General features: G+C 54.0%; 1 protein-coding gene across 1 annotated transcript in view; it reads left to right on the forward strand.

The window, feature by feature from the left end:
• Positions 1-6: 6 nt before the first annotated feature.
• GLP1R (glucagon like peptide 1 receptor) overlaps positions 7-15,944 on the forward strand; it is a 33,373-nt gene continuing 17,435 nt past the window's right edge. Inside the window, exons 1-3 of the mRNA XM_029944380.1 lie at positions 7-113; positions 7,818-7,914; positions 8,844-8,951. Coding sequence (XP_029800240.1) covers positions 36-113; positions 7,818-7,914; positions 8,844-8,951 — 283 coding nt within the window. The 5' untranslated portion in view covers positions 7-35. The remainder of the gene's footprint in view (positions 114-7,817; positions 7,915-8,843; positions 8,952-15,944) is intronic.

Below are 15,944 nucleotides of genomic sequence, written 5' to 3' on the forward strand. Positions count from 1 at the left end.
GGTGGCAGCGATGGCCCGGTCCTGAGCGCCCCGCCATGGCCGGCGCCCCCAGCCCGCTCAGCCTGGCGCTGCTGCTGCTCGGGGCGGTGGGCAGGGCCGGCCCCCGCCCCCAGGTGAGACCCGCGGCCCCGGGGGAAGGAGGGGAGGAGAGGGCCCGGCGCGCTGCGGGCGCCGGTCCCGCCAGGGGCGGCCGGGACTTGAGCGAAACTCCGCGACCGCAGGCGGTGGGAACCGAAGCCCCAGGGCGGGGAGAGTAGGGAATGGAGAGTTGGGCGCCCCGAGCCGGGGAGGCTCAGACGGCGGCCCGAGGTGGGGCTTGGACCGCGGCTGAGCGTACCAACCCCGCCGAGCTCGCTTCCCCGCCGCCCCCGCCCTCCCCCAGGCCCCCAGCCGCCCCGCAGCCGCTCAGCGCTGACTTCTGCACCGCATCTCCCCAGACCACTTTCCCAACTCCTCCTCGCAAACCCTCGCCCGCCGCCCGGGTACGGACCAGGCTCATCGCCTCCCCAGACCTCACCTCTCCCACGACGCCTCTGCCCCCTCTCCGCGGTGCCTGCCCCCAGCCCACCCTGCTAGCTCCTCAAAGACCCCGAGAGAGGGCTCCGGGAAGATGGAGAGGGTCAGAATGTGGACACCCAGTTCTATCACTCCCTCAGCAGCCCCCCAGCACCGATTTTGACTCATAGCCCCAGGGACCCTGCAAAGGCAGCTAGTTGTCCTTCCTGACCTCCCAGATGGGACTTGAGTGCCCTCCTCCCCCCAGCCCCTGCGGCAAACATACCGGAGGCTCCCTGCTCTTGTGGAAGCAGCCATGTCCCCTACACATGCCTGTCTGACCCCCATTCCGACTTCTCTGGTTGACCACATATACCAGAATGCATACTGGGACTCACGGAGACACCTTGGCCCCCTGGTTGCTACTGGGGAGCAGACCACAGATGGACCCCTGCAGTCCTTCTCTGCGGCCCTCACTGTCCTCCCTGCCTCCAGGCTCCTGGGCTGGAGGCTGTAGCCAGCCTGTTTGTGGCGTGGGGAGATGTCCAAAGATGCTGTGAGGTGCTAGAGCAGAGAGGAGGTGCAGGCTTGGGTGGCCTGTCTGGTGTCGAGGGAACTATCTCTCGTTCCTACCCCCAGACCTAAATAAATGAGAGCTTTGGGGAGTGGACAGGCCTTGGAATTCGTCCCAGCACAGGAGGGGGCAGGATGAGGGGGCATTACCTTCGTGAAGGCTGACTCCACCCTGGCTGAGAATGCAGATGTGGATAGATGTGCCTCCTAGCTAAGTGCCAGTCCATTTTTCGGCACCTTCCCCCCCAGATTCGTTTCTGGACTCATTCCCTTCCTCTCCCCATCCTCCAGCCCAGCTACTGACCCTAGCCACAAGAGACACCCTGCTTCCCCAGCACCTTCCCCAAGTCCCTCAGCCAGGCCTTGACTTCTCTGGTGTACTTGGGATCTTTCAGGAGCCAAGACTGCAGACACATTAGCATTACTGCCCAACTCTCACCTTTACCGTCTTGGGACTGTACTGGGTGGAGGCACAAGGCCCTGCTGCATGCTCCTGTCCTGTTCCAGGCCACGTTTGCAGACCTGGTTTGGATTCAGGGAGGCGGAGAGGGTCTGGAGGCTACCAGTCTTCTCCCCAAAGTTCTTCTTTCCCAGAGGAATTGGGCTCCTTGAACCTGCCCTTACTTCTGATCCCCTGACTCCTCTGCCCTGGGCCTGCGAGGACAGAGAAGGGCAGGATGAGCCAGACTCTGAGCAGAGAGGGTGGAGCTTTCCGGGGATTCTGTTATTGGGGGGCACTGAGCGTCTCTGGCCACCGCAGAGAGCTGAGCAAAAGGGCCTTGGGGTTAGACTGCAGTCATTGTGATACACCCTCATGCCCCTGTAGAAGACTAAAAATGGGGGAATTTTGCATCCTATTTTCTGTTCATGAGGTCAGCAATGCTAGAGTTACTCCGTCATATGTCATTGGTGGGGGGAAAGCTCAGAAAGGGAGAGTTCCTGTGCAAGATGACCCAGTCATTCAGGAAGGGGTCCTTCAGAGAGGAGAATGGGGTGTGGGGCTGGGCTGGTACCTAAGACCTGCCTTCCCAGGCGAAGCTGAAGGAGGGATACAGAGTGAGCTGTCCACTGGCTGGTCCAGCCAGGCTGCAAGCGGCCAGCGTGGGGGGGCAGGTGGTAGTGTCCAAACTGACCTCTAAAGAGAGGGGCCCAGGCCACTCCTTCATTGTTGCTGGACAGGACCAGACTCCTTTCTTTCCCCTATTCCTTACCTCCCCACTACCCTTGTGAGGAACCTGGTCTATGAGGAGACAGGCAGGGCTTAGACACCCAAACTTAGAACCAGAGAAAACTGGGTTCAAATATCAGGTCTGCTATTAGTTGGTGATCTTGGGTGGCGCCCTTGACCATCCCAAACCTCAGTTTTTTCACCTGTAAATGGGGGTCACAAGCTCTACCACATAAAGTCATGGAGGGGACTGAGACACTGGAACCCTGAAATGACAGCTTGGGGCACATGGGGGAAATGACCCATTTGTCCTCCAGAATCTGGAAGCCTTCTTCAGGGCAGAACAGGGCTTGGAGAGAGGCTGTTGGAGGCCAGAGCCTCTGTACTCAAGTGAAGGGCGGAGGGAGTCCAGGGCGCACAGCGGTCAGCGTGGACTTTGTTCCGAGCTGGGCTCCCTCCCGGACACGGATCCCGGGTGGGGGCCCTGGGACAGGAGCAACCAAGAAACCACATCCTGCCCTCCAGTCCCTTGCTCTGAGGAAAAACAGACCCTTCCTTAGCTGCAGCCTGGCCCTAGGCAGATCCGTGTGTGTGTGTGTGTGTGTGTGTGTGTGTGTGTGTGTGTGGGTGGGTGTGTGTGTGTGTGTGTGTGTGTGTGTGTGAGAGACAGAGAGAGACAGAGATACAGAGATAGACAGGTAGAGGAACACAGAGAGAGTCCAGGTGGAGAAGGGTGTGGGTTGTATGAGTCCCTGTTTCTCTGTGTATTTGTGTGTGATCCTGTGTGTGGCAGTCTGCTGGTGTGTGTCACTGGTGTGTGAAACATCTCAGCATGTAATTGTGTGTCTGGCAGCGTATGTGTTTGCACCCCCACGTGTGACACTATGTCTGTGGGGAGCTCTGTGTGTGAGAGAGAGATTTTTGTGGGTGAATGGGTGTCTGCCAGGATGTGCCAGTGTGTGGGTGAGAGATCGCATGCTTGCGACAGAGCGTGTGGCTGTTGCTCTGTATGCATGTGTGTGACAGTGAGAACTGAGCATATGTCAGGCAAGGAGTGTGTGTGTGTGTGTGTGTGTGTGTGTGTGTGTGTGAAGAGAGAGAGAGAGAGACTGTCATGTCTGGGCATGTAAGCATGTGCCCCACAGTGAGTTTGATAACTTGTATGACAGAACACCCATGTGACGGTTCCTGTGCATATGACAATGTGTGTCACTTTTCTTTGCCTTGCCCTTCTGCTCACATATCTAGAGCCCTTGAGAAAAAACTAATGGGGTCAAAGAGCTGGGGGTCTGGCAGCCCCACGCTTCCAGGGCACTGGGGCCAGGGTGATGGTGCGGGCTCTGGGAGAAGGGCAGAGAGGAAGGGGCCTGGGGGTCTGGGGAGGGACTACTGGGGAAGATAAAGGCTGCATGAGTTGGGAGACCCCAGAGTTGTCTTTGGAGCTCTCTTCCTCCCTTGGAATCCTTTCCCATTTTCCACCTCAGTAGCCCGGGGAGGCCAAGGTCTCTTTCCTCCTTCTCTCAATCAAAAAGGTTTCCAGAAAAGGAAAGGACATATTTGCGCTGAGAAAACTGGAGGAGGAATTATTCAGGTTAGCAGCCAGTCTTTGGAGAGGGAGTGCCTTCCCAGGGGTCTAGAAAGCCTGTCCCCTTGGGGGCAATCATTCCATCAGGTCCTTTCCTGTCTGTTCCTCCTCCTAACACTGCCCCCTTGCGCAGGTCGTGATAGTTCATAAAGGTGTTCACCTACTTTATGTTGCTGGGTCTGTACAATAACTCTTTTTCTTGAAGTTTATGTATTCATTTTGAGAGAGAGAGAGAGACAGAGAGAGAGAGAGGGAGAGGGAGAGAGTGAGACTGAGTGGAAGAGAGGGGCAGGTGGGTAGAGAGAGAATCCCAAGCAGGCTCCACTCTCTGCACAGAGCCCAGCATGGGTCTCGATCTCAGGAATCATGAGATCAGAACCTGAGCTGAAATCAAGAGCTGGATGCTTAACTGACTGAGACACCCAGGTGCCCCACACAGTAACTTTTTGAGAAAAATAATATGCCCATTGTACAGACGAGGAAACTGAGGCCCCAAAGGATTAAAGTGCATCCTATCAATCCCACATTAACAGATAGAATTGAGATTTAAACCCAGGACTTGTGCTCTCCTGCACCCCACTCCTCTTGGCATCTTCTTTCTCACCTCCTGGTTCCTCCCCAAACTCCTGCATCTGAGAGATGCCCCTCCTTATTATGACCTCCACATGCGCATCATCTCCATTTTATCCCCTCATCCCCTTCAGAGAGATCTCACAAAGCCTGGGAAGTCCTGATTCTAAAAACTTCCATCCTGCCCTCACCCTGGCACCTTAGCCCGCCACTGCTGCCCTGTGAGGGCAGGAGCATCCACGCCTGTGTCCTTCCCAGCACCCAGCACCCACAGCCCCACCTCATCAGGCTTGGAGCTGGGACTCATGCTGTAGGAGGATGAAGCGGGGCTGGTGGGCAGTTCCCTGCCCAGGGGCCTGGAGTCCCAAGCATCCCCGCTTCGGTTTGCCGCTGGAAGGTGCAGAATGATGGGTCCTTGGCATGAAAATACGTTGGTATCCTCCTGGGACTCTGTTGATTCTAGAAGTGAGGGAGAGGTAGCGCCCAGACCCCCCAGGAAGCCAGGTTGCCCCGTGCACTCTGCCCTCCCCCTTCTCCTGTAAACAACAGAAATCATGAGAAGGACTGCACGGACTGCCCATTTTCCGTGTGCCAGGGGCCATTCTAAGCATAAATTTACGTAATCCCTACAACAATCCTGGGGTCGATAGGGATTATTATCATTCCCATTTTGCGCATGTGTGGGCTGAGGGCAGAAGTTAAGACTTGCACAAGGTAACAAATTTGTGGGGGAGCTGGGTCAGGTCTGGATCTGAACCCAAAGCCAGGGCCATGCACCCTCCACTGTGTTACTGTGTGTACCCTAGCTCCTGGGTCCTGCTGACTGGTGGTCACCAGCCTTGTCCCAGACCAGAGCCTCATATCTGTCCTAGACCTGGCCACCACTCTCTCCCTCGCCCGGAAATTCTTCCTCAACACCCAGCCCAAGGCCCTTCTCTGCTGGCAGGAGCATCAACATCCCCACCTCTGCATCTTTGTCCCTGCTGGGCCCTCCTGCTGAATGCCCACCCTCCACTCTTGCTAGCCCAGTCCTTCCCCCAGGGCTGTGTCTACACTGAGCCTGGGCCCAGCCACTTCCTGAACGCTTTCACCCCTACCTTCTCTGTTATGTGCTACCAAGCCCTTGACACCACCCCCCACCGCCTACCCCCAAGGAGCCTGCGGACTCTCTCAGGCCAGAGCTCTGTCTTTCCTCTTTGTGTTTCCACTTTCCTCCTCCCCACCACCTCCCAGAGCCTGGCACAATATGGCTTCCATAAACACTTGGTTGGGGAGAGACCAGAGATCCCAGTAGTTCATGCTGTTTATGTAGGGGGTTGGGGGGGGCGGCGGGCAGGACTGTACAGTAAAGAGTGTGTTGGAGACCCTGAGCTGGTTCAGGAAGAGGTCAGGAAGCTCTCTGTCTCAGGGGAGACACAGCCCTGCCCTCAGGGACCCCAGTCTGAGGGAGAAGACACAGCCCTGCCTCAGGGAGATCCAGTCTGAGAGGTCAGATGGCCCTGCCTCAGGGAGTCCTAGTCTAAGATAGTTTTCTATCTGAAGCTCTGCTCAGAGCAGGTGACAGAGCTGCTTGTGTCTTGAACCTCCCCAGAGTGTTGGTGGCCAGGCTGGCCTTCCTGGTGCTGTCCTTAACCTTTTCCCCCACCCCTATCCCCACTCTGAGACTTTTGATTTCCATGGGCTCCCCTGTCCTCCCTCCTTGCCCCAGACACACCTTCTGCCCCAGTTCCCAGCCGTGACCTTGCTTTCTGCCTACTTTCCTTCGAGAAAGAATGATCAAGGAGGAGTTCTCCCCAGTCTCTCTGCCCTTTTACCACCAGCTGCTGCATTGGAAGCCGGGGGTGCGGGGGGCAGGGGGAAGGTAGAAAGAAAAGGGGTGGACTGGGATAAGGGGTCGATCCACCAGGACTGGCTCTGGTGAAAAATTCTGCTGACCTCTGTGTTGTGGCTAAAATCAAGACCCTGCCTTAACTGCTGTTGTGTTTTATTCCTTGTTCTTTTACTTGTTTTTTGAACAAATGCACTTGACCTTTGCCCTTGGAAGAGCTCCTCTGGGTAGTGCCACCTGTGGCCTCAGCACACTTACTTGGAGAATGTGGCTGGGGCTCCAGCAATCTTGGGGCCCTCCTGGCACTTCCCTTGTGGGCAGGGATGAGCACATGACAACCTGTGTCCTTATACGAGGTGTCCTTTAAACCAGGACTCAGCTTAAACCAGGGCAGGATTCCCCAAAACCAGATCTAGCATGTGTTAGGGCACCACCAAGTCCTGGGAGCAAGCTGCCAAAAAGAAGCTGTTTTAATTTCAGCACGCTGTGTATTTTTGTAATTTCAAAAAATGAAATTTTGTTTTAAATTATGTATAGGCTCTATATTTTATACAAGGGGCTCCCTGGTCATCTTGGCCTCTGCAGACTCTAAATGAGGAGTATATAGCATATTGAGCCTGTTCAGGAAAAAATACAAGTAAAAAAGAATCACAGTCCCAAGACATATCAAAAGGAAGTGCATGAAAATGTTCAGAAGGGACATTTCTCATGTGGGTGGGCCTGTTTGGGTCTCTGTGCTAAAAAAAACCCCTGTTTGGTTACCTTATCTAAAAATGGAGGTTTGTTTCCTCTTATTCACAGATGGGGGACCCCTCCCATTGCAAGCCAAATCTCCCTGTTCTGGAACTTTTCTGATCCCATGTCTTCAGTTGATAGAAGCTGGGCTGAATATTTGGTCTCTAACGTTATGCCAGAAAGGGACAATGGATGGTGTGTTGGCCTCCCAGATGACATGATTGCCTATTTCAGGAGAGATGCTTATGATGTAACATTACCAGACTCTGTAGCATTGAATCCACCACACCACAGCGTGGTGCCCGCCAGTACACCATCACAATCACTGATCTGGGGGACGCAGAGTCCTAGCCTTAGCTCTGCTCCTTAAGGTGCTGTGTGACTTCATCTGAGTCCCTCTCCCACTCTGGGCCGGCATGTGCCCTTCTAGAATGGTTGAAAGTGCAAGAACCTTGCAGGCAGGCTGACTGAGCACTGGGAAAGGAGTCCATGGTAGTCACAAAGCCTTGGACCCTTAGGACCTCTGCCTCTTAGGTGAGGTCAGGTAAGACCACAAATGAGACACACTCCCCCTTCACCCACTCACCCCCCAGAAGCATCATTTCAGTAGACATGTGCTAGCCACTTAGTACACATCAAGCTATGCACCTGTCTGCTGGGAGGGATAAAAATGTAAAAACATCCACCAGGATCCCCTCTGTGATAGTGACTTGCTCTCTCCCCCTTCCAGAGATAGCCAATGCCTGGTGGAGTTTGGGGCTCTGCCGTCCTGTGGAGATGAAAAACCAAAGTGTGTGGGGGCGGGGGGAAAAGAGAGGTTGGCTGGACCTATGGGGCCTCCATTTCTCCCCTCCCTGCCACAGGGTGCCACCGTGTCCCTCTCAGAGACAGTGCAGAAGTGGCGAGAATACCGACACCAGTGCCAACGCTTCCTGACTGAGGCCCCACCCCCAGCCACAGGTGAGTCCAGGTGGGACCCTCACCCAGCCAGTCCCCTGGAGACTTTGAAGGTGCACCCCATCCCCAAGCTATCGTTTGCCTCTCTAGGATGCCACATCTGCCCAGTACGTGGGGGAGCCATCTTATTCCCCCTTTTCTCCAGCTTGAGCCTCTCAGGAACAGGGACCTGGCCTTTCCGTTCTGTGACCTCCTTAGTACTTCCTGGCCCATGCAGGGGCTGGAGGTCCAACCAACAAACACATTTATAGGGATAAATGTTTCAGAGGAGCTTATGGGGTGGTCTAAGGAGTAGAGATTGGAGCCAGATGGACCCTGCAGGCATAGCACAGCACCCATAGGATGGGTATTGGAGCCTCATGAGCTACCATCCCCCTCATCTATGATGTATACTTTAATAGGCCAGGAGGCACTCTTCTTAGACGTTTGCATTGCAATTTATTTTCACACTGAGGTAGTCTTCCATTTTGATGTCAGCGAGTGTATAGTTAGTCTTTTTCCTGTTTGAATCCTGCCTTCATAGGGAGTATGAATAAATCATGGGTCCACCGAAAAGTCCAAAAAAAGGGAAAAAAAAAAAAAAAGGAATGGCCCATAGGGATTTATTGAGGACTTACTTACCATGCTCAGGTATATACATCACATACACTATTTGTCTACAAAAGACCCTGTGGGCTCAGGATTAATCCCAGTTTACAAGTGAGAAAGTAGACATTAAGTAACTTGCTCAAAGTTCCACTGCTGATAAAGTGGCTGAGCCCCCGCTCCGCGTGGTGCCTGCTGCGTGGGGAAAGTGCTTGGCAAATGGTGAGTGCTCGGCAGAGGTCAGCAGGACGCAGGATTCTTCCCTGCCAGCCTCCATGGTGGCAGTGGAGGGGAAGTGCCACCAGCAGGCCGGGCGGGGGCTCAGAGACTATTCCTCCTGTACCCAGGCCTGTTTTGCAATCGGACCTTCGATGAGTATGCCTGCTGGCCAGACGGGCTGCCGGGCTCCTTCGTGAATGTCAGCTGCCCCTGGTACCTGCCCTGGGCCAGCAGTGGTAAGTCCTCTCTCCTTTTCCCCGTGTCCAGGAGGCTGGGGGGCAGGGGGTTGGGGGTGGAGTGGAGCTGGAGGGAGCACACTGCTGCTTTTCTGCTGAGACACAGCCCTCCCTGCCCCAGAAGGTCTTTAGGCCTCCTACTGGGTGATCTCCCTGTCTTTTCTTGGGAGGGCATAGTGGGGGGGTGGGTATCAGGTGTAATCTAGGCTAGGGTCTATGCTGGCATGTGATGGGGGGAGGGTAGAGTGTGGGGATTCAGCCCCTGACTTAAGAGAGAAAGGTAAGCTCCCTTCATCCACTGGTCAGAAAGGGAGCCAGGTAGGAACAGACCTAGGGTTGGGGGTTACCCAGAGGCGTCACTACCCTGGGTATGTGTATGTGTGTATGTGTGTGCATGTGATGTGTGTTTGTAGTGCCCCACTCACCTACCTGGTAGTGGCACCTGGCCACCTCCTGACTCCTCAGAGGCTCACTGGTCAGATGAACACAAGTGGGACTAGTCTTCGGGGTGCTGGTGGGATTATCCCTCCCCCGTGGGCTTCCCTCCCTAGATCACCTGCAGGGACAAACTTGCATGGGAAAGGTGTGTCTGGGTAGGTGCGAGGGTCATTGAGGTGCAGGGACCTACAGAGCCTGCAGGGGCGCTCTGCTTGGAGGGGTTACTAATGGACCCCCACCTCTATCCCAGACACCAGGGAGGCTAGCAGGAGACAGGCACCCAGGCCTCAAGGAGCTCATAGTCTCAGTAAGGGGAGAAAAGACACTCGTAATAAAGATAGCTAGTATTTACTGACTACCTATGCACCAAGTCTTGCCTTAAAAGCAGATATTTACTCTTCACGACCACCCCCCATGGTTATGTTTGTTGCACACAGGGGAAACTGAGGCCCCAGAAAGTTTCAGCCACTTGCTCCAGATGATGGGGAGAATGGTAGAGCCAGGATTTGAACCCTGCCTGTGCTCTTAGCCACTGTGCCTCGAAGGGGCCTTCAAGCAGAAACCATCCCAAAAGCAAATGTGAGAATGAGATCATACTATGGGAAGCCAGCAGTCTTCCTGGAGGAGGCAGCCCCTTAAAGGAACATCAGGGTACCTGGGAAAGCCTGGTGTGTGGACATCACCTAAGAACAAAGGACTGAGGTCAGATAAAGCCCTGGCAAAGGGTGCTAGGGAGGCTCTTTCCTTCTCTGCCCTCCCAGAACACCCACCTCACCCTGAGGTGTGCAGGGAGAGCATGCGCCTGGTAAGATGCAGAGCAGATCAGTGGCCCCTCACACAGCACTTCTGTGGCCTGTCGAAAGCACTTCACATACCTACACTCATTCCATCCTCACAGTGTTACCCCATGAGCAAGTACTCTGATTATGCTCTCATTTTATAGAGGAGGAAACCGAGGCACAGAGATGCGATGTGCCTTTTCCAAGCCCACAAGCTAGTGCGTAGCAGACCCAGGAATCAGTTCTGAAGTCTGGTTGAGAGTGTGTTTCATGCTACCCCAGGCTTCCTTGAGTGTGCTACATGCATGTGTGTGCGCATGTGTGTGCGTGTTCCTGTGGGTGTGGCTCTGGGCATGACGGTCGGTGGGTGGCCCAGCCAGCAGGGCCCTCTCCAAGGGAGGGCAGTCAGTGGCCTGCCTTCTCCCTACACATGAAAAAGTTGAGTCTTACGATCTAATGGTCCTGCTCACCCATATTGTAAGTGGCTGTGTGAGCCTCAGCAGATCCCCAAACCTCTTTGCACTTCGGCTCACTTGCCCATCTGGGAAATGGGTTGAATCAGGTGATAAGGGTCCTTGGGGGGGGGGGCGGTTCCTGAAGAATGGTTGCTGTTAATTTTCTCCACCCACCCTGCTTATCTCCCCCACCTCCCCAAATGCACACTTTCCCTGCCTCCGAGAGGTTTGGGACTGACTGCTTGGCCAGCCTGGGCTGGGCCTCTAGACCCCAGGGAGCCAGGTCCAGGACAGGGCCCATCACTCAACACTAAGCTGCCCCCAGCTCTGCCTGCCACTTGCGGCTCCATCCATCACCTTTAATTTTATTTGAGCAGGAAATAGGTCCTAGTGGTGCCCGTTGATGAGAGAACACAGTTTTATTGCTTTCTCCACGAAGATATTGGCCACTGCGTAGGCCCCCTGCCAGCCTCCGCCCACTCCCCTGACTCACCGAGCTAATTCACTCCCTTTTCCGGCACTCAGGATCACTGGCTCTCCCCCTCTGAGTTAGGGACCTGCAGAGAGACCCACCACCATGGGCTCCCACAGCATAATTGCGGTCTCTGGCTTGTCCTGGTGGTCCCTTTGGCAGAGGCTGGCACCAGGACTTCCCTAACACCCACCCAGGACACGTGGAAGCAGGAAAGAGGCAGTACTGGTGCTTTCTTGGGCCGACCAAGAGAACAACCTGTGGAGACTCCACGGTGTGAGTGGGGCGGTGGGTGGCAAGAAAGACAGGGGTGTCGAAGGCAGGGTCCTGGAAGAAAACACACCCAGCTGGGAATTTGAAGAGAATTTAATGGAGGGGTCACTTACAGGGGCAGAGCCCAGTGAGGTGTGTAAAGCGACCAAGGACTTTTAAGAGGAGGAAGCTTTAGCATTCCTAGACCTGAGGGGAGTGGGAGTGGGGAGGCCACCCAGTAGGGCTGTGGCCAGAGAGGGGGGTCCTCCTACCTTTTGCCTGTGCCTCCTATTGGCCAAACTCATAGAGGGCAGGGAGCCCAAGTGATGCTGTTCACAGGGGGTACAGAGCAGGTCAGAGGATGTGTGATTAGAAAAAGAATCAAATTTAAAACAATTACCAGACACTCCAGTTAGATCTGTCAGGAGACAGGGGTACTAATGAGACCTCAGGAGTGCCATGGAACTGAAGAGGTCAGCTCAGCAGCTTAGGAAGTGGTGCTGACAGAGGTCAGAGCCACCTCTTTTGCTGGGATGTGGCATCAGGAAGGCTTCCAGAGAGAGGTGACATCAGAGCCAGGCCTGAAACAAAATGGAGAGGGAGAAGGGGGAAGAACGGGAAGGAGGACCCTCCAGGAAGGGAGGACATCCCGGCATCACCTTGAATATGGGGCCAGGCCTCAGAACCACACAACGTCCCAGGGACAGGACGCCCTCAGATGTCCTTGAATCCTGAGCCCTCTAATTCAGAATTTGGGACTCCAGAGGGCAGAAGCAGATGAGTCAGGGAAGGGACGTGCTCAAACGAGATGCCCGGTGTCAGTAAGACTTTGTAAACCAGAAGGCTTGAGTGGCTTCCGAGAGCCTGTTGCCGCCTGAGGGCCATCCAACAGCCTCATTTACCCACAAACAGCTGATCCACTCATTCTGGTCTCATTAGCTGCACCCCCTCCTGATCTGTACCTGTTTGTTAGTTTAGTTCTCATTATATGAGAGTCATAAAATGCTTTGAAAATGGCCTATAACTCACAATTCTCAGAAACTCTGACAGGTGCCTCCCTTGAGTAATGTTGAGCCTGGGAGTTTTCAGGGCAGGCCAGCATTGCCACAGAGAGACCAGGGCCGGAGCTTGGCCCTGGAGTTGTGGCCGTGGCGGTGTCCTGAGTTCCAGGCCCAGCCTCAGTAGGGGAGTGCCTTTATTTTGGGAAATTGGGGCCAAGTCATCAGCAGGGCTTCCAGAGTGACCGTGTATGTGAAGGCCTACTATGCACCAGGCACCTCTCCTGCTTTATCTCCTAATGCTCACACCACAGACCTGGGAAGCCATTATCGTTCCCTTTTCACGGATGAGAAAAATGAGATCCGGGTTGGTCTGCCCCAGGCTCCAGAGCTGGTTGAGGGCAGAACCAGGATTTGAACTTGGGTCTGTGTAGTTCAGAACCTGAGCCCTTCTCCTGGGTCCTGAGTGATGCACTACCCCTGCTGTCTCCCACCCCAAGCTGATGCCTTCAGTTCCAGCCCTGCCTTGGACCTCAGTCCACCACGATGAGGTGCGCTTGTGACTGCCGTCTCCGAATCTTAGCTCCCCCGTCTGTCAGATGGGGCCCGGTAGTCCTTGCTGGCTGCTGTGGTTGCCAGGGTGCAGGAGCTAATGGATTCATGAGCAGCTCTCCACAGCCTTGAGAGCCCGCATCCACGTGGAAGGGCGGCTGTTAGCTTGATTACAGACGCCGCTGCAGTTTCCGGGAGGGGAAGTGTTTAATTGGGGGTTTTATTTCCAGCACCAGGGTCTGACTTAATGAAATATCCCTGGGCCTCCTGGCATGTGGCCGGCTGCCTCCTGGTGTTGACAAGACCAGAGCCAAGCCCCTGGCTGTGATTTACCAGCAGCTCCTGGGCCAGATAAAGCTGGGCTGATAAGCAGGGCTGTGCCCGGACCCTCCCTACCTCCAAGCTGAGATGGGAATCTGGGGACCATAGGCCTGGCCAGGAACTAGCATTGGCTTTTAATACTGGCTGCTAATGAGGAATAATTGACAGACACACTCTTATAGGCTCCCTGAGTTTCTCGGGGACGCAGTGATCTCTTGATACCATGCCAGTAACACATCTGTGCATTTACCACCTCCCCGTCTTCTCAGCTGGCCCTCAATAGGGGGCCCAGGAATGGTGCAGGCTATTGGGATCCACACTGGCAAGAGGATCTATTGGGAGGATGCTGAATGTTTGGCAAATCCAAACCCCGAAGGGCAGAAGAGAAGAGGCACATGGCCATTATTGACTGTTAGCAGTGAGTTTGGCTGCTAACTTTTGACCTCTGAAGGCAAAGAGCTGGGGGTTTGAATCCTGACTCTGCTACTTCCTGGCTGGATGAGCTTAGGCAAGTCACTTGGCCATAAGAAGCTCAGTTTTTTCATCCATAAAATGGGATTAACTCTGCCTACCTTGTAATATGGTTGTGATGGTCAAAGGCATCAAGTATATAAGCAGGTGTTGGAAAACCAATACTGTGAGTGTGTAGCTTGCAGAGACGTTGTATAAGGTGCATGTAGGGAGGGAGCCAGCAATTATGGGTGCATCTATGCTAGCTGTGCTATTATTAGGGTATTATTGAGGTCACACTGCTGTGGGCTAAGTCCTGGGTAAATGGGCAATTCAATGGTTTGTGCCCCATTATCATGTCCTCTCCTTTCCCCTAGTCCCTCTACATTCTGTTCCTCCTCCCTTGCTGTCTTCAAAATGGGCTGCAGTGAAGGCCCTGACATCCATCAGTCTCCCTCCATCTTGGGTCAGCCCAGACCCCCATCACTGCTCTGAAGACTAGTGTGGCCCCGCTGAAGACTCGAGTCCTGGTGAAGAATTCCAGGCATCTGTGCAGCAGATAAGAGCAACACTGGGGGCTCGAGAGGAGCCTTCCCAGCGGCTAAAATCACACCACATGCCTCCCTTCCTCTGCCTTTGGCTTGGCCTGATTTTGTTCATACATGCATTTGAGGGGTTTCGGGACTCAGGCTCTTCTCACTGCCGGAAGTCCCGCCATTAGATTTTCAGGGTTTTATTTCCCTTCCAGGTAAAGTTTCTTAAAAATGTTCTCCTAGAGGCAATGATGCTGCAAGGTGATTTACCCTACTGTATTACCAGATACTTCTGTCTCCTGAAGAGGGCCTTGGTTCAGGTTTTATGAAAGAGGGGGAGAAAGGAGAAGAATGAATAGAGACACAGGGGTTGGGGGTCCAGAAGGACAAGGGGTCTGACCTATAGGCCCTGCAGGAACCTGACACATAGCAATAGTGGGCAGACTGATGGTTTGTGAAAGGTAAAACAAACCCCTGGCCTAGATGGCTGCATCCCTGCTGGGCCCTTTCAGGGCAGGCCTTCTGATTTGCCTCACTTCCATCATGCACGTGCGCGTGTGCGTGCATGTGCGTGCGTGTGCGTGTGTGTGTGTGTGTGTGTGTGTGTGTGTGTTTAACTTTTTTATTTAAATTCAACTCAGTTAACATACAGTGTAGTCTTGGTTTCAGGAGTAGAATCCAGTGATTAATCACTTACATACAGCACCCAGTGCTCATCCCAGTAAGTGCCCTCCTCAATGCCCATCACCCATTTAGCCCATCCCCCACCCCACATCCCCTCCAGCAAGTTGGGCCTCAGTTTGTTCTCTGTATTTAAGAGTCTCTTAAGGTTTGCCTCCCTCTGCTTTATCATCATGTACACATGTTAATGAGCCTCTTCCCACACACACTTCTTACCGCTACTCCTCCACCTGGAAACTTCTGACCAGGGCCTCCGTGTTTCTCCATTCTTCCTCCCTCCCACTGCACCTTCATCCTATAATGGGTCTTTAAAATCTTTTAGTCCTTTAGAATTTTTAAATGCTTTCCATTTTGTCCTGGCTCCAGTTTCCCCCCCTAATCCTCCTGTGCTAAATCTAACCCCATTTTTGTCCTCGGTTTCCTGGCTCTGGGGTCAGACTTACATTCTCCTCCAGGAAGGTAATGAGGCATTTCCTCCCAGGCACAGGTAACCCCTTATTCCTTCTCTTGACCTCAGAGGGGACCGGGGTCCCCAAGCCAGCCACCTTCCTGAGTGGGAGGCCAGCAGGACAGGGCAGATTGGACGTGTGTGAATGGGCACAGACAGCGTCACCCCCAGCTCTGTTGGGCTTGTATTTTGATCTCTCTTGGTTTGCATTTCTGTTATTACTTTCTGAGGACTGTTTTTTCCTGTGAGAGTCTTGATTCCCTAAAGCCAGGAACTGTGCTTCCTCCTTCAAAATGAGCTCTCTGAGGACAGGGGCTGGGTCTCTCCCTCCTGTGACACTGGGAGGTCTCTAAGGGCGATCTCTGTCCCTAACATCTCACTAGGGGCTACTTGAAGGGAGGACTTGAGTCTTCTCTCTTTGAATGGAGAGTCTCCAAGGGCTGTGCCTCTATCATTGACATTGGATTTCTTTTAGATCAGGTCATCTTTGAGGATAAGACTGTGTCATTTCCATCAGATTAGGACTTCCTAAAGGCAGGACTGTGTCTCCCCCTCAGATGGGGCTCCCTGGGGCCAGGGCTATGTCTCCCCCTTCAGACTGGGGCTCCCTGAGG

Source organism: Suricata suricatta, chromosome 7 (assembly GCF_006229205.1).
Source record: "Suricata suricatta isolate VVHF042 chromosome 7, meerkat_22Aug2017_6uvM2_HiC, whole genome shotgun sequence".
NCBI lineage: Eukaryota > Metazoa > Chordata > Mammalia > Carnivora > Herpestidae > Suricata > Suricata suricatta.